The sequence below is a fragment of the Ipomoea triloba genome, chromosome 10 (genome assembly GCF_003576645.1).
Source record: "Ipomoea triloba cultivar NCNSP0323 chromosome 10, ASM357664v1".
Lineage (NCBI taxonomy): Eukaryota > Viridiplantae > Streptophyta > Magnoliopsida > Solanales > Convolvulaceae > Ipomoea > Ipomoea triloba.
The window spans coordinates 3,750,055-3,775,371 of NC_044925.1; the positions used below are offsets into that span (position 1 = coordinate 3,750,055).

Here is a 25,317-nt window from a genome sequence, read left to right on the forward strand (position 1 = left end):
ATAGCTTATCAGTAACTTAAAATAAGCTATAAGCTCCTAAATAAGTACATCTAAAACTTTTCTTTGAAGCTGTGTTTATTTTCTAGGGTTTTACTCTTCCGCCTCAATTCGCTCTTCCCAGGATACAAGTATACACTCCAATTTGCTACTTTGGTGAACCATTCTTTGTTCCTTCAGACGTCCACACATAATGGCACCTACTAATTCCCCTTCTGCCGTTGAAAGAGAGCAGGTATTGTTTCGATTTTGTATCTGTAACATACTGCCTGTGATTGTGATCAATGCTTGGTTTTGAGCTGTTTGTGGATTTCGATATACATGATGCTTCCCATTCATTAATTTGATTGTTTGGGGAGAATTTCAATTTGTGTGTGTGTGTTTCCTGATTTTTCCCCCTCTTATTGAGTGCAGATATTTGGGATGGCAGAGAAAGAGATGGAGTACAGGGTGGAATTGTTTAACAAGTAGGTATTTTGCAGCATTTTAATGGACTTTGAAACCCCACTGTTCAGTGGCTTGGACCAATCAGTTTCATTTACTAGGTGTAAAACATTATAATCAAATGAACTGAAACTGATACTGCAATATTCTCACTCCTTTTTCTAAATTTACAGCTGATACAAACTCTAATAATTTGTGGTAAATGGTCACGTGTTTAGAACATTACTTAAAACAGAAGTCAAGGGGTGATGTGGTCTTGCACTCCTTTCCTATTGGAAAACAATGATGTGGAGATCCACTGCTTTTTCATGGCTTCACATGATACCTTAAGAATGCATTTTTTTTTTCATATTGGGAAAATGCTACTGTGATTCAGAATTTATCTAATCCTTTTGTTCATCTTTTGGTTTCCTTCAGGCTTACCCATACATGTTTCAAAAAGTGCATTGAGAACAAGTATGTTTGTTTTGATACATTTTACTTGTAGCCTTATCACTTTGTTCCGTGAATAGCTTGAGAAACTGATCTTGAATTGTTTCTCAGGTATAAGGAATCTGAGTTGAACATGGGTGAAAATAGTTGCATTGACCGGTGTGTTTCTAAATACTGGCAGGTGAGTTTTCCACTTTGCATTTAAACCTACATAAGATCAATGGTTGAGTCATTGCTAGATAATATACCCATTATAATTTTTTTTTTGGGGGGCACACACTTGTATGCTTTTACATGTACTTTAATTTTCCATTCTTAAACAGAAATCTTCACTCTAATCAGACATGATAAAATGTTGATTAAATGTAATATGTTAATTGCCATTAAACAGTCACTAGATAATGCACCCAACTTGTAACTTTCCAAAATTCAACCTTATATATTTTTTAATTTTATTATATTTTTGTGACATGTTTAATGTGTCTTAAGTTCCAATTTTTTTTTTTTTTTTTTTCGTTGGCACAATCTAGTAATAATCATACACTGTAATGCTATTTCCATATTCCCTTAATAGAAGACTTTCACTAAATATCAGATGAAATTACAGGTCATGTGGGATAATGATGTTATAATCTGAGTTTCTTGCCTCCCTGATTAGGCACCATCACAATATGTTTCCTAGGCTAGAGAAGAGTCTCAAAATGTTCAAAGAACAAAATTACGTCTCCTAGTACAAGGCAGCTTTGAAATGCTTAGGACTCACATTTCTATGTTTTCTAACCATTCCGAGTGTTTTCCTTAAAACAATTTTTTTGGATCTTTGGAGTTTTAGTTACTGCACTACCAATGACATAATTTACTCACATGACTGCCTGCATTTCTATTTAGTGCTTTTTCTGTTTTCCCTATTTTTGTTCCCTTTTTCCATAGTTTTCTAATTTTTCTTTTTCCATTAGAAAATTGATAGAAAAACAAAAGACGTGTTTATCAACATTTATTTTCCATATTATTTTTGAAATGAGAAAATACGAAGTTATTTAAACCTACGTGTTTATTGATTGATTTTCTTCATTTAAATCTACAAATAATGCTAGTGGTAGTTGACAATAATTCGAGTAGTGTAGTTATGTGTGCGCATTGGATTGAGTCGGTTATCTAAATTTTATTTTGTATATTCACAATTTTGAGTGCCATTTTCCGAGTTTTAATTTGGACAATAGAAATACTATCCATATATGACAACAAATAAAATAATATCGGATGCTTGACCTCTAGAACCCTAATATGACTGGTTCGAATAGTTGATAGTTGGGTTTTAAACGGGTTTTGGTAGTAGTGAAATCCCCATATCCGATTGTGCGTGTGTATAATAGGTTTCGGGATGATTTCGAGTACTATGTGTAATTTCAATCGGGTTTGGAATGGGTATTTCTAATATTCATTCTTATTATGGTAGTTCTAAATGTATTCGAATTCACATTTGAAAATGACTAAATACTAAATAGACGATTACTTACCTATGTCATCCCTAATAACATGGGTAGAGCAAAAAAACAAAAGATAATATTATATGTATTCATAGTAGTGGATATATAGATAGTATGAATAGTGGTGGTGATAGGAGGATAGTAGATATGGGTGGTAATAGTGTAGGTAGGTGGTGGTAGAGGTATATAGATAGGTAGTTGGTTAGATGATATGACTAAATTAACAAGTGAAGTGAAACTTTGTACGCAATAATAATAGCGATTATTGATAGAGTTCTGTGTTTTTGTATTTGGAAAAATTTAGAAAACAAGACCTCAAATATGTTTTTGCAAATCCTTTGTTAAATTGGAAAAAATGGAAAAACAGTTTTCCAGATGGAAAAATGGGAACCAGTGCTAAAAACAAAATTTTTGTTTTGTTTTTCATTTTCCAGAAAACTGGAAATTTTTTTTCCAGAAATTAAACTAAACGCAACCCTAAATGTTTTCTGCAGGTGACTAATCTAGTTGGACAGCTTCTTGGTAGTGGTCGTCCTCCTATGTAAGAGTGTCCTTCAACATCTCTCCATGGATGATAAGAAGAAGTAAAAAAGTACAACTGCGTTTTCCCCCATCTATCATTTAGAAAACAACACTATAACTTGTAGACTTGAGAAAACCTCTTGCTATTCTTTTATGCCTCCATGTTTACTGACAGCAAGATGCAACTTATAAGTGCATCCCTACTAAGAGTTTTTTCATGGTTTTTAGTATGAGTTGGAGGTGAGATTGAGTGATTTGGAGGGGAGAGGGGAGAGGGGAAATTGTATTTGCAATAAACAAAAGGGTTTTTGTGGTCCCTAGGAAGAGAGAAAAGATATGCAAATATGTTATGGTCATTATGGCTGAGTGGTCTAAGGCACCAGGCTCAAGTTCTAGTCCTCATTAGAGAGCGTGGGTTCAAATCCCACTTTTGAATTCAAAATCACTAGTCTCTTATTATACTATCGTATACTATGAAGCATTATCAAAAAAGGAAAATACATAGAATGACTAACATGAACATTAAGGAAGCTTACTTGAAATTAATTTCTTTAGTTATTATTTAGTAAATTTTCTAAGTAAATGGATAAAAGACCTGATTTTTTTTTATCACAATATGTACTTGTTATAAAATGACTAACTTAAAAATTACGAGAATTTGCTTGAAAGTTATCAAATTATTGAACAAGTCTAGCCTTTTTGTTATTGATCAAAGATTATAATCAGAAAAGTAATTGTGTAAAGTATTAAGTATACTCCAATATTCCTTATTGTTATCTCTTATCTTTTTTTTTTTACTTATTATTTATTAAATTTGAAAAGCATATTGAAATACGATATTGGCGTTCTTCTTTCCAATTTTTAACTGAATATGTATTTCTTTGTATATATATAAAATTTTGAATTAAACAAAAATCTTCATAACAAGTACCACTAATAGTTCCAATCCTTTTAAAATGGTGTAGGTTAAAATGCCACTTCTGACGATAATGGTATTTGATAATATTTCTAGTAATATAATTTTTGTCCTTAATAAAGATTAACGTAACAAGAATATTAATTGAATTTAAAATCAATACATTCAAAAATAAATTAAAATTATTATTTATACAATATTCTTTATTGTTATAATTTCTAAATCATTATAGCATACAACGAAACATTATAAAAACAGTGAAAATACATACTGCCTACATCACATATTTAATAAATTTAAACATTACTCATTTTAAAATGGTCAGGATGGCCGAGTGGTCTAAGGCGCCAGACTCAAGTTCTAGTCCTCGTGAGAGGGCGTGGGTTCAAATCCCACTTCTGACATTAATTAACTAATGACATCTCGCAATATATTTAATCATATATGATATATAATCGTGTTTAAAATAAAGAATTAATGTCACAAACACATTAATTGAATTGAAAATCATTATATTAATAAATTACTCCGTAATATTTAAACAATAGTCTTTTATTATAAGAATTTGTTGTGACATTATAGTATACAATGAAGCATTATCAAAAAAGGAAAATACATACTAGTAGCTACATCAATTATTCAAAAAATTTAAACATTATTTATTGATAGACGGTCACGATGGTTGAGTGGTCTAAATGGCGCGCTAGACTCAAGTTTTGATCTTCGAAAGAAGGCGATGCAATACAAGAATTAAGACATTCCGTGACAAATCTTTTGTGATACACTATTATATTGTTAGTGATAACTTTAATTTTTTTTTGTCATGGATAGTATTGTAATTGTGACAAATAAGCATTTGTTACATGTAAGCTGTCGCTATTACTAGAATCACAGTGTAGTAACCTAAGTTGTCACTATTTGTTCTCACTAAATGTATGTGCGTTTTAGTGGCACTATAATTATTGTGAGAACGAATGTAATTGTGACAAAATACACTATAATTATTGTGAGAACGAATGTAATTGTGACAAAATATAGTGTGGACACAAATATTGAGAATGTAATTGTGACAAAATATAGTGTGGACACAAATATTGATACTTTTTGTAACAAATAGTTATTGGTCACTCTTTTTGTTTTGTTTTTTTTTTTTAATATTTGTAACAACTCACTTGTCAATAAAAATACAATTAGTTAGTATCAATAGAAATGAGATACGATTGTCAAAAAAAGAAATGNTGTTATTGATCAAAGATTATAATCAGAAAAGTAATTGTGTAAAGTATTAACTATACTCCAATATTCCTTATTGTTATCCCTTATCTTTTTTTTTTTTACTTATTATTTATTAAATTTGAAAAGCATATTGAAATACGATATTGGCGTTCTTCTTTCCAATTTTTAACTGCATATGTATTTCTTTGTATATATATAAAATTTTGAATTAAACAAAAATCTTCATAACAAGTACCACTAATAGTTCCAATCCTTTTAAGATGGTGTAGGTTAAAATGCCACTTCTGACGATAATGGTATTTGATAATATTTCTAGTAATATAATTTTTGTCCTTAATAAAGATTAACGTAACAAGAATATTAATTGAATTTAAAATCAATACATTCAAAAATAAATTAAAATTATTATTTATACAATATTCTTTATTGTTATAATTTCTAAATCATTATAGCATACAACGAAACATTATAAAAACAGTGAAAATACATACTGCCTACATCACATATTTAATAAATTTAAACATTACTCATTTTAAAATGGTCAGGATGGCCGAGTGGTCTAAGGCGCCAGACTCAAGTTCTGGTCCTCGTGAGAGGGCGTGGGTTCAAATCCCACTTTTGACATTAATTAACTAATGACATCTCGCAATATATTTAATCATATATGATATATAATCGTGTTTAAAATAAAGAATTAATGTCACAAACACATTAATTGAATTGAAAATCATTATATTAATAAATTACTCCGTAATATTTAAACAATAGTCTTTTATTATAAGAATTTGTTGTGACATTATAGTATACAATGAAGCATTATCAAAAAAGGAAAATACATACTAGTAGCTACATCAATTATTCAAAAAATTTAAACATTATTTATTGATAGACGGTCACGATGGTTGAGTGGTCTAAATGGCGCGCTAGACTCAAGTTTTGATCTTCGAAAGAAGGCGATGCAATACAAGAATTAAGACATTCCGTGACAAATCTTTTGTGATACACTATTATATTGTTAGTGATAACTTTATTTTTTTTTTGTCATGGATAGTATTGTAATTGTGACAAATAAGCATTTGTTACATGTAAGCTGTCGCTATTACTAGAATCACAGTGTAGTAACCTAAGTTGTCACTATTTGTTCTCACTAAATGTATGTGCGTTTTAGTGGCACTATAATTATTGTGAGAACGAATGTAATTGTGACAAAATATAGTGTGGACACAAATATTGATACTTTTTGTAACAAATAGTTATTGGTCACTCTTTTTTTTTTTTTTTTTTTTTTTTTAATATTTGTAACAACTCACTTGTCAATAAAAATACAATTAGTTAGTATCAATAGAAATGAGATACGATTGTCAAAAAAAGAAATGAGATACGATTGTGAGAAAAATAATACTATTGTCACTCATACTGTCATTATATTTATGTGATGAAATTGTTACAATTTTTTGTGAGAGTCTATAATTCCGTAAGAAAAATTACTAAATTGAGGCATTAATTGTGTCGACTTCAATTTTTTTCACTAATGTTATGATAATTGAGACGAGTAATGATTTGTTATAATGACTTTGTCAGTATGATTAAATAGATGAATATTTAGTACTAAAAAAAATAGACGAGTATTTGTGTGATGTTATGTTGTAATCAATGTTTGGCATTAAAATTGCATTCAACTTGGTGCCAAAGTACATGCAGCAATAATTGATCAATTAATATTTAACTTCATTGTGTAATTCAATGACCTAACAAAATTTTAAATTAAGTGCGCAGAAAGAATTATATGTACGAATATATTTATACAGTAGTACTTACATTTTTCTTGAACCACAAATAAAATTTGATTTGTGTCTATTTTCTACATTTTTGGAATCATCACTCATTACTATTTCTTTGTGCATGCTTTATATGCGAAAAGATAAGAAAACAAGAGACAGTACCTTGGGAATTCAGCCATACATTGAATGACTAACATGAACATTAAGGAAGCTTACTTGAAATTAATCAAATATTAAGTATACTAAAATATTCATTATTGTTATCTCTTATTTCTTTAGTTATTATTTAGTAAATTTTCTAAGTAAATGGATAAAAGACCTGATTTTTTTTATCACAATATGTACTTGTTATAAAATGACTAACTTAAAAATTACGAGAATTTGCTTGAAAGTTATCAAATTATTGAACAAGTCTAGCCTTTTTGTTATTGATCAAAGATTATAATCAGAAAAGTAATTGTGTAAAGTATTAACTATACTCCAATATTCCTTATTGTTATCCCTTATCTTTTTTTTTTTTTACTTATTATTTATTAAATTTGAAAAGCATATTGAAATACGATATTGGCGTTCTTCTTTCCAATTTTTAACTGCATATGTATTTCTTTGTATATATATAAAATTTTGAATTAAACAAAAATCTTCATAACAAGTACCACTAATAGTTCCAATCCTTTTAAGATGGTGTAGGTTAAAATGCCACTTCTGACGATAATGGTATTTGATAATATTTCTAGTAATATAATTTTTGTCCTTAATAAAGATTAACGTAACAAGAATATTAATTGAATTTAAAATCAATACATTCAAAAATAAATTAAAATTATTATTTATACAATATTCTTTATTGTTATAATTTCTAAATCATTATAGCATACAACGAAACATTATAAAAACAGTGAAAATACATACTGCCTACATCACATATTTAATAAATTTAAACATTACTCATTTTAAAATGGTCAGGATGGCCGAGTGGTCTAAGGCGCCAGACTCAAGTTCTGGTCCTCGTCAGAGGGCGTGGGTTCAAATCCCACTTCTGACATTAATTAACTAATGACATCTCGCAATATATTTAATCATATATGATATATAATCGTGTTTAAAATAAAGAATTAATGTCACAAACACATTAATTGAATTGAAAATCATTATATTAATAAATTACTCCGTAATATTTAAACAATAGTCTTTTATTATAAGAATTTGTTGTGACATTATAGTATACAATGAAGCATTATCAAAAAAGGAAAATACATACTAGTAGCTACATCAATTATTCAAAAAATTTAAACATTATTTATTGATAGACGGTCACGATGGTTGAGTGGTCTAAATGGCGCGCTAGACTCAAGTTTTGATCTTCGAAAGAAGGCGATGCAATACAAGAATTAAGACATTCCGTGACAAATCTTTTGTGATACACTATTATATTGTTAGTGATAACTTTATTTTTTTTTGTCATGGATAGTATTGTAATTGTGACAAATAAGCATTTGTTACATGTAAGCTGTCGCTATTACTAGAATCACAGTGTAGTAACCTAAGTTGTCACTATTTGTTCTCACTAAATGTATGTGCGTTTTAGTGGCACTATAATTATTGTGAGAACGAATGTAATTGTGACAAAATATAGTGTGGACACAAATATTGATACTTTTTGTAACAAATAGTTATTGGTCACTCTTTTTGTTTTGTTTTTTTTTTTTTTAATATTTGTAACAACTCACTTGTCAATAAAAATACAATTAGTTAGTATCAATAGAAATGAGATACGATTGTCAAAAAAAGAAATGAGATACGATTGTGAGAAAAATAATACTATTGTCACTCATACTGTCATTATATTTATGTGATGAAATTGTTACAATTTTTTGTGAGAGTCTATAATTCCGTAAGAAAAATTACTAAATTGAGGCATTAATTGTGTCGACTTCAATTTTTTTTCACTAATGTTATGATAATTGAGACGAGTAATGATTTGTTATAATGACTTTGTCAGTATGATTAAATAGATGAATATTTAGTACTAAAAAAAATAGACGAGTATTTGTGTGATGTTATGTTGTAATCAATGTTTGGCATTAAAATTGCATTCAACTTGGTGCCAAAGTACATGCAGCAATAATTGATCAATTACTATTTAACTTCATTGTGTAATTCAATGACCTAACAAAATTTTAAATTAAGTGCGCAGAAAGAATTATATGTACGAATATATTTATACAGTAGTACTTACATTTTTCTTGAACCACAAATAAAATTTGATTTGTGTCTATTTTCTACATTTTTGGAATCATCACTCATTACTATTTCTTTGTGCATGCTTTATATGCGAAAAGATAAGAAAACAAGAGACAGTACCTTGGGAATTCAGCCATACATTGAATGACTAACATGAACATTAAGGAAGCTTACTTGAAATTAATCAAATATTAAGTATACTAAAATATTCATTATTGTTATCTCTTATTTCTTTAGTTATTATTTAGTAAATTTTCTAAGTAAATGGATAAAAGACCTGATTTTTTTTATCACAATATGTACTTGTTATAAAATGACTAACTTAAAAATTACGAGAATTTGCTTGAAAGTTATCAAATTATTGAACAAGTCTAGCCTTTTTGTTATTGATCAAAGATTATAATCAGAAAAGTAATTGTGTAAAGTATTAAGTATACTCCAATATTCCTTATTGTTATCCCTTATCTTTTCTTTTTAGTTATTATTTATTAAATTTGAAAAGCATATTGAAATACGATATTGGCGTTCTTCTTCCCAATTTTTAACTGCATATGTATTTCTTTGTATACATATAAAATTTTGAATTAAACAAAAATCTTCATAACAAGTACCACTAATAGTTCCAATCCTTTTAAGATGGTGTAGGTTAAAATGCCACTTCTGACGATAATGGTATTTGATAATATTTCTAGTAATATAATTTTTGTCCTTAATAAAGATTAACGTAACAAGAATATTAATTGAATTTAAAATCAATACATTCAAAAATAAATTAAAATTATTATTTATACAATATTCTTTATTGTTATAATTTCTAAATCATTATAGCATACAACGAAACATTATAAAAACAGTGAAAATACATACTGCCTACATCACATATTTAATAAATTTAAACATTACTCATTTTAAAATGGTCAGGATGGCCGAGTGGTCTAAGGCGCCAGACTCAAGTTCTGGTCCTCGTGAGAGGGCGTGGGTTCAAATCCCACTTCTGGCATTAATTAACTAATGACATCTCCCAATATATTTAATCATATATGATATATAATCGTGTTTAAAATAAAGAATTAATGTCACAAACACACATTAATTGAATTGAAAATCATTATATTAATAAATTACTCCGTAATATCTAAACAATAGTCTTTTATTATAAGAATTTGTTGTGTCATTATAGTATACAATGAAGCATTATCAAAAAAAGGAAAATACATACTAGTAGCTACATCAATTATTCAAAAAATTTAAACATTATTTATTGATAGACGGTCACGATGGTTGAGTGGTCTAAATGGCGCGCTAGACTCAAGTTTTGATCTTCGAAAGAAGGCGATGCAATACAAGAATTAAGACATTCCGTGACAAATCTTTTGTGATACACTATTATATTGTTAGTGATAACTTTATTTTGTTTTTGTCATGGATAGTATTGTAATTGTGACAAATAAGCATTTGTTACATGTAAGCTGTCGCTATTACTAGAATCACAGTGTAGTAACCTAAGTTGTCACTATTTGTTCTCACTAAATGTATGTGCGTTTTAGTGGCACTATAATTATTGTGAGAACGAATGTAATTGTGACAAAATATAGTGTGGACACAAATATTGATACTTTTTGTAACAAATAGTTATTGGTCACTCTTTTTGTTTTGTTTTTTTTTTTTTTAATATTTGTAACAACTCACTTGTCAATAAAAATACAATTAGTTAGTATCAATAGAAATGAGATACGATTGTGAGAAAAAAAATACTATTGTCACTCATATTGTCAGGATGGCCGAGTGGTCGAAGGTGCCAGACTCAAGTTCTGGTTCTTGTTAGAGGGCGTGTTTTCAAATCCACTTCTAACATTAATTGCATCTCTATAATGTGAGATTATCGTGTTTAGAATAAAGAATTAATGTAACAAATACATTAATAAAATTCAAAATCATGCTTAACATAACATTAATGGCATCTCTATAATATGAGATTTAAAATAAAGAATTAATGTAACAAATACATTAATCGAATTCAAAATCATGCGCGTCATCGGTCTTTAATATATATTATCGTTTAATCGAATTCAAAATCATGCGCGTCATCGGTAATATACCTGAACTTTATATGTGCATTATTGCACATTTTAGCCCTAGAGAATTGTCTATTAAAGTGGGGGTTTAAGTGGACAATGTCTTTTCTAATGATACAGCTTTGGGTTTTTTTAAGAACAAGCTATTATCTTGGGGTTGTTCTTCTATTAGGGTGCAGTACTTGCACATGAGGTGCATAGCCCATATCCTAAACTTAGTAGTCCAAGATGGGTTGAGGTTTGCAGATGAGTCAGTTAAATGGGTGAGGGATGCAGTTAGATGGATTAGGAACTCACGTCCAAGATTGGTTGAGGTTTGCATATGAGTTAGTTAAAAGGGTGAGGGATGCAATCAGATGGATTAGGAACTCACCAGCTATGTTGAAAACGTTTAGGGAGCTAGCTGATCTCAATGGGTGGAAGCCAAATCAGTCTTACATCTTGATGTCCCTACTAGGTGGAACAACACCTACATAATGCTTAACACTACAATTCAATATCAATGAGTGTTTGAAGCATATGATGAAAATGACCCCTCCTTTTCTGCTGACTTGGGTGATGATTCTTCTTTTCTGGATTGGAGTTCTGTGGAAAGCTTAGTTAAGATTTTGAAAACTTGTTATGAGATGATAGTGAGAATTTCTTATTCTCTCTATGTCACTTCTAACACATTCTTCTCCTAGATCTCTGATCTCAGTTGCATGCTGGAAGATATGGTTGCAGCTGAGACTACAACTGAAAATGCCAAATTTTTTTTAATTGCTTTAGGCTTTCTGCTTTGTGTAATTGTGTGTTTCTGGACTTCTCTTAGTTATCTGCTTTCTACTTGGTGTTTTATTATTTAATAGGTAATGGGGCAACAACTAAAAAACAAGTTTCATAAATATTGGGGGGACCCAGAAAAATGAACTTTGTCATTTTTTTTTTGCCAATATTCTGGACCCCAGAGATAAGGAGGAATACATACCTTATTAGTTTGGCCAGCTATATGGAGAAGATAAAGGTAGGCAAAGCTTGTTTTGCCAAGGTCCAAGCTGCAATGGCTTGGTTGTAATGATTATGCAACTACATATTCTGTTAGCTCAACTCCCTCTGAATCCTCTACTCAATCTGTCCAATCTGAGGCTACAACAATTGGTAGACCTCAGTCAAGGTTGAAGAGTCAACTGAAAAAAAAAAGAAGAAAAAGATGGAGGGTGGTGGTGGAAGCAGTAAGCAGACAAAGCTGCAAGTGTACTTGAGTGAAAGTATTGTAGAGGATGATGAATCTGCCACTTTTGATGTTTTAAAGTGGTGGAAAGGCAATAGTTAGAGATTTCCTATTCTCTCCAAAATGGCTAGAGATGTGCTTGCAGTTCTTATTTCCAAAGTTGCATCTGAAAGTGCATTTAGTACAAGTGGAATGGTGCTTGATGCATTTAGGAGTTCCTTGACTCCTAAAATAGTGGAAACCCTACTTTGTACACAAGATTGGTTGAGGTTACCAAATCAACCAATCACAGTTGAGGAGAACTTAGATGATGTTGAAAGGTTAGCAAAAGGTAACTCTTTATTACTTTTTTTTATAAGTTTTTTATTCTTTATTTTCTTATAAATATTTGCTTAACCTTGTTCTTATTCTATTTTGCAGAGTTGCCCACTGGAGGAGCTGCATCTACTATACCATCAATGTTGGCATCAATCCCTGTAATGTATTTATTTCCTGTATGTTTATGTTATATACTACTCTGTTATGTTGTTTACTGTTGCATATTGGGTCTGCTATTAATAAGGTTTTTAACCTCTAAGTGGCTGGGCAACTTTCTAAGTTTATATTGTTCAAATGTTGCTGCCCTTAGTTGAGTTTAGCCCAACTGATGTTCAATACTCTCATTTCTGGAATTCTGGTAAGAGAGAACTTACTTTTAATGCATTATTTTGTTCAGTAAGTTATTAATGTTTGTTTTATTGGCTGGCTATGATGATACTTCCACCTTTGTCTGAATAAATGAAATGGAGTTGGCATGTTACTCATGTGCTTGTATAACACATTGTGAGCAATTTCCCCCCATCCTTACTTGATCTGGAAAAATGCAATCTGAGCTTATTAGCCTTATGGCTACAGACTAATATTTGTTAGTTGTTACTTAGCTGTTTAGTTAATCAATTTAATGTTGTCTAATGTTGTTTTAAGCTTTGGTATTAACAGGAAGAAGAGTATAATGATAGGAGTGATAGCTGCTCAATGTTGATGATTTGCTGAAACATGACAGTTTACCATTTTTGCTAATTGCTTAGAACTTTAGAAGTTAGATGTAATTTGTAAGTTCTAAGTTGTAATTTGTATGTATTTAAGTTCTAAGTTGTAAATAAGTAGTTAAGCTTAGAACTTAGAAGTTAGATGAGGCTGAAAGTGAATAGCCTATTAAGAGTTAATTTCATTTTTCGTTCTAAATTTATAGGTGACAGTCCACTATTAGTCATTTTTTATCAGAATATTCACATTTGGTCCTACTATTACTGTGGCATGACCATTTTTTGTCTTTTGTCAACAAAATCGTTGAAATGTCATTAAATACAATGACATTTCGATCATTTTTATACAAAAATGAGTTGACATTGCTATATTTTTATGTTTATTTTTGAAAAAAAAATTGTAATTGAAGACCGAAATGTGTTTCTTTTTAACGGCATTACAACTATTTTGTTGATAGATGACTAAAAATGGTCATGTCACAATAATACTAGGACTAAATGTAGATGTTCTGATAAAAAAAGACTAAAACTAGATTGTCACGTATAAATCTAGGACAACAATAAAATTAACTCACGTGATTAATGTCCATATCGATTTGAAACCTACCCATTACATTACATAAAAATATATAGAAATAATTTCTTTTTACTCCAATAATCCCTCATCAATTAAGAAATCTTAAATTTAGAGTCCAAATTAACATTGGTTAGGTTGCATAGCAATTCGCTAAAACTCCTGCAAACCCTCGATCAGCTGGTAGGAAGGAATTTAGGATACGATGGGCGATTCGGAGAAGACGGCGGCACCTCTTCTTCTTCTTCTTCTTCTTCCCAGAGACATTCTCGTCGAGATCCTCACCAAGTTCCCTGCTAAATCGCTAGTACAATTCAGGTGCATATCTAAATTCTTTTGCGCTCTCATAGACGGGCATGGCTTTGGCGTTGTGCATCGCAGCTTGTCCTTGACACTTCCCAGTAGGGCGGGCATCCTCATCGCTATCACACCTCGAAAGCTCTTCTCCGCCCGTTCCTCCCCTGCGTATTACACCTTAAATTTCGGCGAAGAAAATCCCCGGCGGCCGGGAATGCTCCAAGCCAACCGTCTCGCCTACTTGGACAACGCTGAATCCTTTGTGAAAGGCTCTCTACGCTCCTCCTCCGACGGCCTGATTTGTGTATACAGACCCAATGAAGGCGTTGTTGTTTGCAACGTTAGTACGGGACAACTTATTTTCCTTCCCACAATGCAATCCCACTCCCCCTATCTATTTTCATCCTGTGCACTGTTGGGATTCGATTCACTGTCTAAAAGATATAAGGTTTTGATGATTGACAGCTTCGAGTATAAGCATTGGGTTTTTACTGTGGGAGTAGATAAATCATGGAGGGAGATCAACTACTCCTGTTCCCACCCCTTTTACCCCTTTGATGCCTATGCCTGCCCTAGCTACTCCGATACTAGTGTTCACATTGACGGCGTTATCTATTCTTTTAATTGGCTCACTAAAGATGACCCTCCTAACTTCCACATAGTAGCATTTGAAGTTGGCTCTGAGAGGTATTCTTTGATACCATTTCCAGTTGAAATTTCATCATCATCATCACAGTATCAATGTGCTATCTTTGCTCTCGGAAATTTTGCATTGCTACAAGTTGATGGAGGTCGGTTGGCTATCGTTTATGTTCACAAAATAGGCCACCTATTCTACATGGATGTTTGGACTTAGGAGAAATCTAAGGGATGCAGCTGGGAGAAGATTACTACGGTCATTCCATTCCATTTGATAGTAGAACAATCAATGCAATCAATAGAGCACCTGCCCTATACTACAAATCATGCTGGGGATATTGTGTTGTTATGTACAAATACTAAACAATTTTCCATTTTGGTTTGTAACTTGAAAAGTAGAGTTTGGAGAAAATTTAATGTAGGTGGAGTTAAGGAATTTCCAATTTGTTACCCTACGGATGTTAGAATGTACAAGACTATGGACAATGTGTTTTCCATTGAGTAGTTTGATTTTGAATGTATGTTTGAATTATGAGAGAAGTTTAGGGTTGACAAGCGGGATCGGAAATTTACAGCAAGTTTTGTTGATGAGAGGGCTTTACTTGGTGAAAGACTAAATGTTGAACTACTTGTTAATTTCATTAATTTGAGAGTATTTCCTTTTTATGTATTAGTTGATAACTTTGAGAATGTTTCCTAGCTTTTTAATTTTCAGTAATCAAAATTATATAAATGTCAATATAATTTTAAATTTTAAATATGAATCTGATTAGTACAAGCACACGTACTACCAATATCTAACTTTGGAAGGTGAAGACTCCCTTCAAATGCAAAAGATAGGGCGGGCGTTTATTTAAACTGGAATTCTGTAAGTATAGTACGCAAGGAAGGAGCTATATGAAAGGAAGATAAAGGGTGGCACATTGGGTTATCATCCATCTTTTTTATGTAGTCGGACTAGGCCTATCTATCCGCCAACTCAACCAGTTCTGATGAGAATTGACTCAATTTTGGGATGTGAAGTGAAATCAGCTGCTCAAAGTGTGTTTGCTTTGGTTATACATTCCATTCCAACCTAAAATGTGTGTCTCAGCCTAGCCTGGGTTGGTTGGTTGGTTTACTAAGTACTTACAACATTGATTGATATAATAAAAGCATATATACACCAGTACACCACCCAGGGCAGGGGAGTGGGGATGATGATGATTTGATTTACTTCCAAATTATTCCTGCCAATTTGAATAACATTCTGTTTGTTAGATTCTTATAATAAACTATGCCACATACATACCTATTAGTATTAGGTAAACATTACCATACCTTTTGGGCCATAAGAATTTCCACTGCAACATTTAAATCTCCATCTGCAGCTGCCACTGCAACTTCAACTTGTGTCTGAAAACAATACATTCATTCACACACCATAGCCCCACCCACTTAAACCAAAATTTATTTATTATTTGAAACCAGCAAACACAACAAGGCAATCAAATCAGATTTTTACTTGTATACCTACCGTCTCAAAACCCATTGCAACAAGTTTCTGAATGTCTTCATCTGATGGAACGTGGCCCTAGTTCGGTATGTATAAAGATACCTCACGTGTTACTATGAAATGAACATGTGGGAGGGACTAGAATAAATTATTTTTTAAAAGTTTCAATTGATTCCACATACTACCTCGTGACGACTTTCTCTTGTAGTTGCAGCAGCTACAGTATTCTCTGCCGCGGCTGGTCTGAAATGTGAAGCAAGCAAAATTGGAACGGAACAGGGATGGATGATTTCTAAATCATAACACACTTGCAGAAACTCAGTTCCGTATCATGTTCAGGTATCAAGTTATTAAAAGATCAATGAAACAGGGATTCTAGCAAGAAAAATAATGCCTTGTAGAAGGCAGGGGAAAACCAACTATTTAAACAGTTTCACCAACTAGCAAGAGCACAATCAGCTACAGCCTACATGTGGAGAATGTTCCCAGGGTGGGGCAGCTATGATATGTATTAACACTTAATTTATCTCCGAAAATTAAATCTATGTTCTTCATTTCTTAAAGTAGATATATATTATATATTCATCAAAAACCACTTTTTGTTTCACAAACTTACAATCAATCTTTCCCACCAAAGTTCACCAAAAAAGCAAGCACTGGGACATGATCATCAAGTGATTAAAACAGACCAAAGATCAAAGATGATAGAAGACAATTTCACACTATGAATCTGATTGATAACAGTTATCAATGCACTTTTCCTAATACCTTCCAGTTGGTTTCTGTTGTCCACCTAGTGATGGAGCCGACAAATGCCTCTGGCTGTCGTTATCATCCAGCAGCCTAGCCATTAAATTTGAATCAGGATTTCCAATAGAAGAACCTCGATTTGGGTTAGAACCAAGGGTCCTTCCCGCTCCCGGGAATCTACTATCCTCTTGCATGGACTGTATTTTAAATGATTAACTTAACGAACTTAGAATCAGTTTGTCAAAAACTTCACGCAACATTCACCATGCTAAACAAATCGTGAAAATTAAATTCATACCTGAGGAGGATTTTCTCTCTGTGGCAACAGTGAAGAAAAGTTCCTCCACATATTTCCAGAAAGCAATCCACTTTTAAAGCGAATCAGAATATTAGACACCAATAGTAAAAAAGAAAATTTTAAAAACACAGAAACAACAGTGGAACTTCAGGAAAAAGGAAATGAGCACCTTGAAGTTGTATTTTGACTTGAATATGTTGGAAGGTGACCTGAAACATTACTGCCAGTGCACATCATAAATTTTGGTCTCCTCACACAGGTTGACTGCATCAAGAAAAAGCAGGAACGGGTAGGAAGGAGGGGAATAACAATTTTAAACATGCGAGTTTGCAGATAAAATGCACTCAGCAAGCAGGCCCTCCACTACCTCTCTATCTCAGGGAAAACGAATTTCAATGAGGAAATTAATCTAATGTCAACTCTCTGTGAGTTCCACCTACCACCCCTTCCCCTATTTTTTTTTTCTTTTCTAAAGATATAGTTCTGTTATGTCCAGAAGTTCAATGCACCAGTTTAGGGCAATAAAGTCAATTTTTACTTAACCACCTGGGAGATGGGCAGTTTACTTACAAGCCATGAGGAAGATTCAATTGCTGAAAAGCGAGACGTGTCAGGTATTATAATGTTGAAGAAACCATATGTATCTGCTACCACCAAAAAGGAGATCAAAAAGAGATGGTTATCCCATAAGCATATCAGGAAAATTATTAAGCAGCACAATAAACAGTAAAAGGTACTGAGAACCTAGAAAAGATCTGGAAGGGCAGAAGTAACATACATAGAAATCCAGACAAAATACCGGATAAGTGTCCAAGTAATGAGACGTTTGGCATTAGAAGCTGAAAAACCACTAGCAAGATCAATGCATACCTAGTGCACACAATAATGCAGTTAAAAACAGGTGAAGATAAATTTTTTATTTAAAAAGATTTTAAAATATCAAAATAGACATAAAAAATAGAAAAGGAGAGCAAGAATTCAACTACTCCATAATTGCTAAGGAAGTAGCTTCACTTACCATTTAGCAGGCACATTAAAAAGTCCAAATACACTGTTAAAAAAGAAGTAACTTTAATTAGTAAATATGCAAGCAATTGGAGAACATATATATGTGGGGTCTGTATATTCAATGCCAAAAACACAATAACCTAGATATCTTTTGACAAATCAAAGTAATTGTTTAAAAAACTAGTCCAAAAGAGACAGACCTTGATAAATTTCCATAAAGACATAAACACTAAATAGCAAGTTTTATGCAAAATAGAGTCCAAACATACAAAAGATCAGAGAACCATTACGACATTTGTGTCAGATGAATCACAAAGCACCAACAACCATAAAAGACAAACCTTCTACTCTGAATACCACTTAGACTTGTCTCTATCACAATCATTGAGAACAGAACCCCTGAGAAGCCTATAGCACACTGATGCATTAGTTCTGGATAGGAGAGAATCGGATTATAAGCAACAATCAGTGCTATAAGAAGATGGATCACAGCATTGCTTGTAGCCAACAGAACTACTATGTAGAAAAGGCGGATTGATCCCATAATGCGCTCTAACTCAGATCCCAATGGAACAAAAGCTAACATATTGAACAGAACATGCAGTAGAGAGCCATGGAAAATAATAGATGTAAAAATCCTGTAGACTGCAAGGGAAAAAACACAACTATGTTAAGGTTTAACAATGTATATGTACATATTGCAGCAAAACTTTGAAATACACCTTAGACATAACTCACATAAGCGGTATTTAGCACAAAATACAAAAATGCAAAACAATAAAACATGACTTAATTTTATTTTACTTATTGAAACCCTCACTAGTGAGTAGTGATTTATCAAAACTGGACAAAAAGTCTAACGTGATTCTGTAACCTAGACACCTAGTTATCTGATCTGAAATCCTCAATGGAAAACTCAAACATCCCAGAACACTGCCTGTAATCATTGTTTTATCAACACTAAGTAATCAAAGCCCAGGTAAAATAAAAGAACTTCAAACAGCCAAAAAAAAAAAAAGAAGCATAATGACCATGAATCAATGATCAGATTTATTCAAAACAAAAAACATGAATGAAGCATACAAATTGGTAGGATAAAAAATGCTCTAGTACTTTAGGTTTCCAGAGTTCAGACTGTCAACTATTTCAGTCTCAAAATCAAGCTTTATGAGTAAATTTCATTTTTGGTCCATGAAGGTTAAGCTATGTTTCAATTTAGTCATAAATGTTTTACGGAGTAATAGTTTCCAATTTGATCCTAAATAACATTGGTTTCAATTAAATCCTAGTGCTATTTCAAACTAATATTGACAGAGCGATTAGGACAATTTTGGCATTTCATAAATATATTCTCTCTCTTCTTTTTTTTCCAATTTCAGCTTCATTTTCTTCTATTAGACTATTACGGAGTACTATTTTATTTCTCTCTCCCACTATTATTCTCCTAAAAAATTTTAAATTCCAATTTCGTATGTTAGAATATTAGGCATGCAATATATTAGTAATGTTAGTATTAATTACTTCAACCGAACATAAACTAAATGACTCACATGAACATTATTGAAAGCTTTAAAACTTAAGGCCATTTAAGATCTTAAGAATGCTAGAGAGAACGCTTTTATTGATGTAAAATATAGAATGAATGTTGTGTACAATGAGAGGCAATAGGTCATAGGTGAATGGGCTAAGAATTCACCCTCGCTTGCCGCTTGGGGGTTTAATCACACTGCAGCAAAGATTGGGCTCTATGATCCCCTATTATATCATAATACAACTCCTTGTTCACCCAAGCTAATTACATCATAATAGGGTTAGAATATACTTCAATGGTCTGCATGACCCATCAAGATTAGGACAGCACCACTTCTACCAACCCACAAGCTGGTCTTATTGGGCTACCAAGCCCAAGATTCTAGATTGTGCACCCAATCCCAATAAACTCCTTGGGCTAGCCTACTCGCCAAGCCTATTACGGTATTAGCATGGCGGATAATACCCCATCAAGTGATATATTAGCTGTCAATTAGTCATAATTGTAGCCCTAGATTTAGCATATTACGCAAACCATTGCTGTCAATTAGTCATAATTGTAGCCCTAGATTTAGCCAATTAGGTGACCATTGCGCTATACATATTACTATAAATTACAGCACAAGAAGCATAAAAACTCACAACCTGTAATCCTAAAATGCGACTGTTATCACAAGTAGGCCCACACTTGGGCCATTGTTACAAACATGGTTGACCACCACATTCTACTAGTGTTGCTCTACCTAATAATTTTGAAAGTCATTCCTCTCCATCGAGTCCACCCCTCATACTAGCTAGAGTTTATTATGAGGATTATATTTAGTATCAAACTCATTCAGTTATTCTCGCAAATGTTACAGAAACATCTGCCACAAGCATTGATCAAGTGCAGCCTCTCTTGTCCTTAAATTTAGATTATATCTTATATGCCTTAGAAACCCTTCTCATGTTGTATTTGTTATTAAACTAATGTGTGCTCATAAATGTTCCACAAATGTTTTTTTTCCGATTCTATTCTTTTGCAAGATCAAGGGACAAAAGATTGGTGTCAAGTGTGAGTGGTTAGGGTTTTACCATCTTGATTAGTCCTCTTCACCAATGAGGCAATAACTTGCACCTAATGAGCCTCCAGCATTTCAAATAATTGTTTGGGTCTTTATATCCAAAACACAAAAAGATGGGCCCAAGTTTTCAGGTATTTCCAGTTTAGATTTTAAGATTTGTCAGCTAGGAAACTAGCATTGTTGTTCATTTCCAAAGTGTGTCAATATTCAAGTTGATGTTTGACAGTGAAGGATGGTGTAGGCTTCAACTACAAGCATTGGTTGTTGTTGGTGACTCCATTCACGCCAAAGTGAGAATGTGAGATTTGTGAGAAAACCAAACCAATTGCAAATTCCAAGCAACAACAACCACCAACATGAACTCTCTTCCATAAGGTGGGACAAATATAAACTTCGCAAGAAGCCAACATTCATGAGGTGATGGCAAGCCATAACCAAAATTTGGCTTTCTTTATTGGCTTACTCTTTCAGAAATTAGGGGAAGAATGAAAAGCCTAATGGTGGTATCTATGGCATTGATCAAGAGATGAATGCCTAGATTATTATTCATCTTCCTCCTACTTCTTCACTGTCGCTTCCAATCATCCTTTAGATAGATCTAATTCTGACACTTTGCGTGAGCATGGTAATAGCTCATGTGAAAAATAATAAGGTCCTAATCAAACTCACCATCATAGCATCATAATCTACCTTAAATTTCCAGTTACTCTTCACATAATGGACAGAGTATAAGGACTAGAAAACTAGGTAAATCATTAAACCCCATCTTTAATCCATTACAAGGCTTACTAGCAACTATTACTTTCAGTAAATACTGTCCAGCATCAAGTCACTCCCCTGAACCCACCATTAAAAATCTCCTGAAAAGGAATACAGCCCTTCACCTCCAGGCAGCACTTCGCCATCCTCTTTATCCTAGACCAAGGGGTCCTTTAGAAAAGTTTTAAAATAAGTAAATAAATAAATGTAAGGGCCCTATGTCTATTTTTTTGTCTAGCCAACTCTCTTATATGTCCTAAGCCATTTCTTTGATCAATAGCCAATTAGCCATGCCTAGCAATTAACCTCAGTGCTCCCAACAAGGGATGGATGCAGTAATGTTAGCTACTCACATAGAAACTTAAAAGAGAAAATAGCATTTTTGAGGACCAAAAATGCCACTTTGTCAGAAATTCAAGGATGAAAAGTGGTTGCATCAATAACTGCGAGACGAGAAAATTGCTATTTCATCAAAACACGGACTGAAAATGCTATTCTCCCACCTTAAAATGCATGCATCAACAGAACATGTTAAACCAGTTTGGCCTCATTTCTAGGCCTAGGAATGGTGACTGAAGCAACTGAAAACTACTATTCAGATCAAAAGTACTGCTATGGAAACTCCTAATTCTCGAATACGGATCAAATTGGGTGTAAAAAGTGTTAGAACCAAAACTATCAACAAATTAAGATCTGATATTATTATCATTTCAAAAGTAATAAGTTCTCTTACATACATCCAAAAACCATAGTTGTGAGCTAGATCATAGATTCTTGTATAGTTGTATCAAAAGAAGAGCTCATTCTTAACAAGAATTTTTCATATATGTACAGATATAAATGAAAATATACCTTGAAAACGCGAAATTACTTCTAATGGCAAGAAGCATACTTCAGCAAATGAATCGTACCCGACCAAAAGGCAAACCAAGTAAACAACCCCACAAGCAATAATAACAGTAGATGTAAAGAATGGAATGCCTTCCCACCAACTGCCCAACCTTGTTTGCAGCGAAGCCTACAGAGATGGTGTTATGGTTCAAAAATCAAAACTAAAACAAAAGGAATTAAAATAAATTACAGATTATGGAGAGTATAGGATCAATATTCATGGCTCCCTTCCTCAACATAGACCTTGTGTAACAATCACGGTTCCCTATGTAACTTACCTCATTAATTCGTGGATGTCAAAAACTCATACAGATGCTATCAAAGTATATCAATTGCAGAATAACAATATTTAAATCCAATAACTACCATTTATAACATTCTGTATAACTGCACTTCGAATTTACAGCCACAAAGCATTTCGAAGGGAATATAAAAAACAACAGAAAATTAGAAGCAAACCATGAGCTTTCCCATGAAGAATATTAAAGCAATAAGAGATTCCTCATACCGAGTAATATCTAGCATAACAATCATGTCTAATGTCTTTCCTCCAAAACTTGAAAGGACAAGATGAATTTGGAGATAAATTTGGGACCAACCACTTCAGTAAATACACATTTATCTTATCATTATCCTCCCCACCTCAACAAACATGAAGGCTCTGTGATCCCGTTCATATCAATTTAATCAAACAAGTACTCCAAACTCTCATTCCAAGCTTATACCAATGCGGAATGCCTGTTACCGACTCAAACTCTCAACCACTCTAATCACCGTAGTCCATACTGCCCGTAGATTTCAACAACCACATTAGGGCAGTCTAAAATTAGGGTTTCAACTACGTTCAAACCCAACCCCCCGCCGCAAGACAAACAGTCCATATACCATAACTAGAATTTTGTATGTTTATGCAGAAATATACGCAGAGCTAAACAAACATACAGGCAAAGGGAAGCATGGATAATACCTCAGAGACAATGTTTGGCCTCATTTCCTTACAACGTTTTCTCGAGATTTCCACTTCGTTTCTTTATTTGGTCTGTTGATACCAAGAACTGTGATGAGTAGACTCTTTGATGGAGTCGGATCCAAACAGATCTTTACGCCAAGTGTTAACCAGCTTCGAACAGACTTTCTAGAATTACTCCTAGTTATTACCAAATTTAGTTTTCGAGCATAGCGATTTTTTATATTTAAGAGTAATAAATTACCATGCTTTTTAAAAAAAAGAAGCTAATTCATTAATCATAGGCCAAAACGTTTACAATAAAGATGGATGAAATGATCAGACATTCCTTACCGTCAGACATAGAAACAACTCCTCTAGCATAGAAAACTTGATTCGCGGACTGTTTTACAAATTTGAAGCCGAATTCTTTGAAGGAACTTAAAGCTTCTTTAATGAGTTGGTCAAACGTACCTAAGACTGACACTGGTTGAATAGTCTTGCACACCACCTGAGTATCTATTTCCATTCTTCTATCGACTGACAATATCTCCATCGTCATTCTTCTATTCATTGACAATATCTTCATCGACTGAACTGCATATCATAGTTCATAGGAGTCTCTTTTTCATTGTCATGTTTGTCACCCAGGATTAGATTCACGTACGCTATGACTAGTTTTATCGTTTCACGCATTATGAAAAAAGAACTCGCAAGTAAACGAGAGGAAGAAACTCGTCAAAACAACGAGAGGAAAAACACAAAAAATGCAAACAAAATTAAACCAATAAAACAAAGCAAAGGGAAACAACCGTGCGAAAATAAGAGAGTAATAACCGGTAGCGGTAGAGATGGAGGAGAAAACAATGAATGCAAAAAAGACAATAAAGATGGACGTTGTCTGAGGTGGAGATGACAACAGGGGAAGACGATTGGACGCCGCCTCCGATCCGCTTGCTTCACGGAGGCGACGGCCGTGAAGAAAACCAAAGACGAGAGAATTCAATAGGGTTTAGGCCGTGCGAAAATAAGAGAGTAACGACCAGTAGCGGTAAAGATGGAGGAGAAAACAATGAATGCAAAAAAGACAATAAAGATGGACGCTGTCTGAGGTGGAGATGACAGCAGGGGAAGACGATTGGACGCCGGCGGCCGTGAAGAAAACCAAAGACGAGAGAATTCAATAGGGTTTAAGGTAAATGTTCATTTTGGTATGCTGATTATTGAGATCTTGTCAATTGCAACTCACGACTTTCAAAACTTTGCTTAATTAGAGCATTACTCAATTGAATTCTATAGAAGACTAACCATCGTCCCAACTATCAGCACAGTAAGTTGGCCAAATGGTTTGCTCCATTCACATGGGTGGGATCGAACCCCCAACCTCATGCTTAAGGGACAAGGTGCTGAACCACCACGGCAATCATGTTGGTTAACTCAAGGGTCAAATAGGCCACTGAACTACACACCAAAATGCAATTAGGCTATCGAAGTAAAAAACAATGCAATTGGGTCCCTGGACTACACAAATTCATGCAATTCTATCCAAAATGACATGTTTTACCTTATGTACCGGTTACTAATTTTAAAAATATATTTTAAAATAATTTTAAATAAAATAATTAATTAAAATTTAAAATTTAAAAAAAAAAAAAAAAAAACTAACTTCTGGCCGGAGACGAATCGTCTCCGGCCGG

At 33.0% G+C, this 25,317-nt stretch overlaps 3 protein-coding genes and 4 non-coding genes across 8 annotated transcripts; 6 read left to right on the forward strand and 1 right to left on the reverse strand.

Annotated features, from left to right (window-relative positions):
* The first annotated feature begins 73 nt into the window (after window positions 1–73).
* On the forward strand, window positions 74–3,338 carry LOC116032738 (mitochondrial import inner membrane translocase subunit TIM10-like). The gene is made up of 5 exons (XM_031275442.1): window positions 74–232; window positions 412–464; window positions 859–897; window positions 985–1,054; window positions 2,855–3,338. The coding sequence occupies exons 1-5, from the start codon at window positions 191–193 to the stop codon at window positions 2,903–2,905; spliced, it is 255 nt and encodes an 84-aa protein (XP_031131302.1). The 5' UTR covers window positions 74–190; the 3' UTR covers window positions 2,906–3,338.
* Window positions 3,339–4,118: 780 nt separating this feature from the next.
* Window positions 4,119–4,202, forward strand: TRNAL-CAA. Its single transcript has one exon. It is a non-coding gene; the product is annotated as a tRNA-Leu (tRNA).
* A 1,372-nt stretch (window positions 4,203–5,574) lies between these two features.
* Window positions 5,575–5,658, forward strand: TRNAL-CAA. Its single transcript has one exon. It is a non-coding gene; the product is annotated as a tRNA-Leu (tRNA).
* A 2,118-nt stretch (window positions 5,659–7,776) lies between these two features.
* On the forward strand, window positions 7,777–7,860 carry TRNAL-CAA. Its single transcript has one exon. It is a non-coding gene; the product is annotated as a tRNA-Leu (tRNA).
* Window positions 7,861–9,975: 2,115 nt separating this feature from the next.
* On the forward strand, window positions 9,976–10,059 carry TRNAL-CAA. The gene has a single exon. It is a non-coding gene; the product is annotated as a tRNA-Leu (tRNA).
* Window positions 10,060–14,086: 4,027 nt separating this feature from the next.
* Window positions 14,087–15,419, forward strand: LOC116032518 (putative F-box protein At3g52320). Its single transcript, XM_031275114.1, has one exon. The coding sequence runs from the start codon at window positions 14,149–14,151 to the stop codon at window positions 15,094–15,096; it is 948 nt and encodes a 315-aa protein (XP_031130974.1). The 5' UTR covers window positions 14,087–14,148; the 3' UTR covers window positions 15,097–15,419.
* A 288-nt stretch (window positions 15,420–15,707) lies between these two features.
* On the reverse strand, window positions 15,708–23,828 carry LOC116032517 (rhomboid-like protein 15). 2 transcript variants are annotated; one of them, XM_031275112.1, is made up of 13 exons: window positions 23,642–23,827; window positions 22,636–22,801; window positions 18,772–19,075; window positions 18,441–18,473; window positions 18,201–18,292; window positions 17,993–18,066; window positions 17,592–17,686; window positions 17,423–17,492; window positions 17,143–17,321; window positions 16,560–16,617; window positions 16,396–16,452; window positions 16,200–16,274; window positions 15,708–16,108 (listed from the first exon to the last, which is right to left on the reverse strand). In XM_031275112.1, the coding sequence occupies exons 1-13, from the start codon at window positions 23,663–23,665 to the stop codon at window positions 16,103–16,105; spliced, it is 1,233 nt and encodes a 410-aa protein (XP_031130972.1). In that variant the 5' UTR covers window positions 23,666–23,827; the 3' UTR covers window positions 15,708–16,102. The 2 variants fall into 2 exon arrangements, with proteins under 2 accessions (XP_031130972.1, XP_031130973.1); XM_031275113.1 differs by lacking the exon at window positions 16,396–16,452 and having other exon boundaries at window positions 23,642–23,828.
* Between the last annotated feature and the right edge of the window lie 1,489 nt (window positions 23,829–25,317).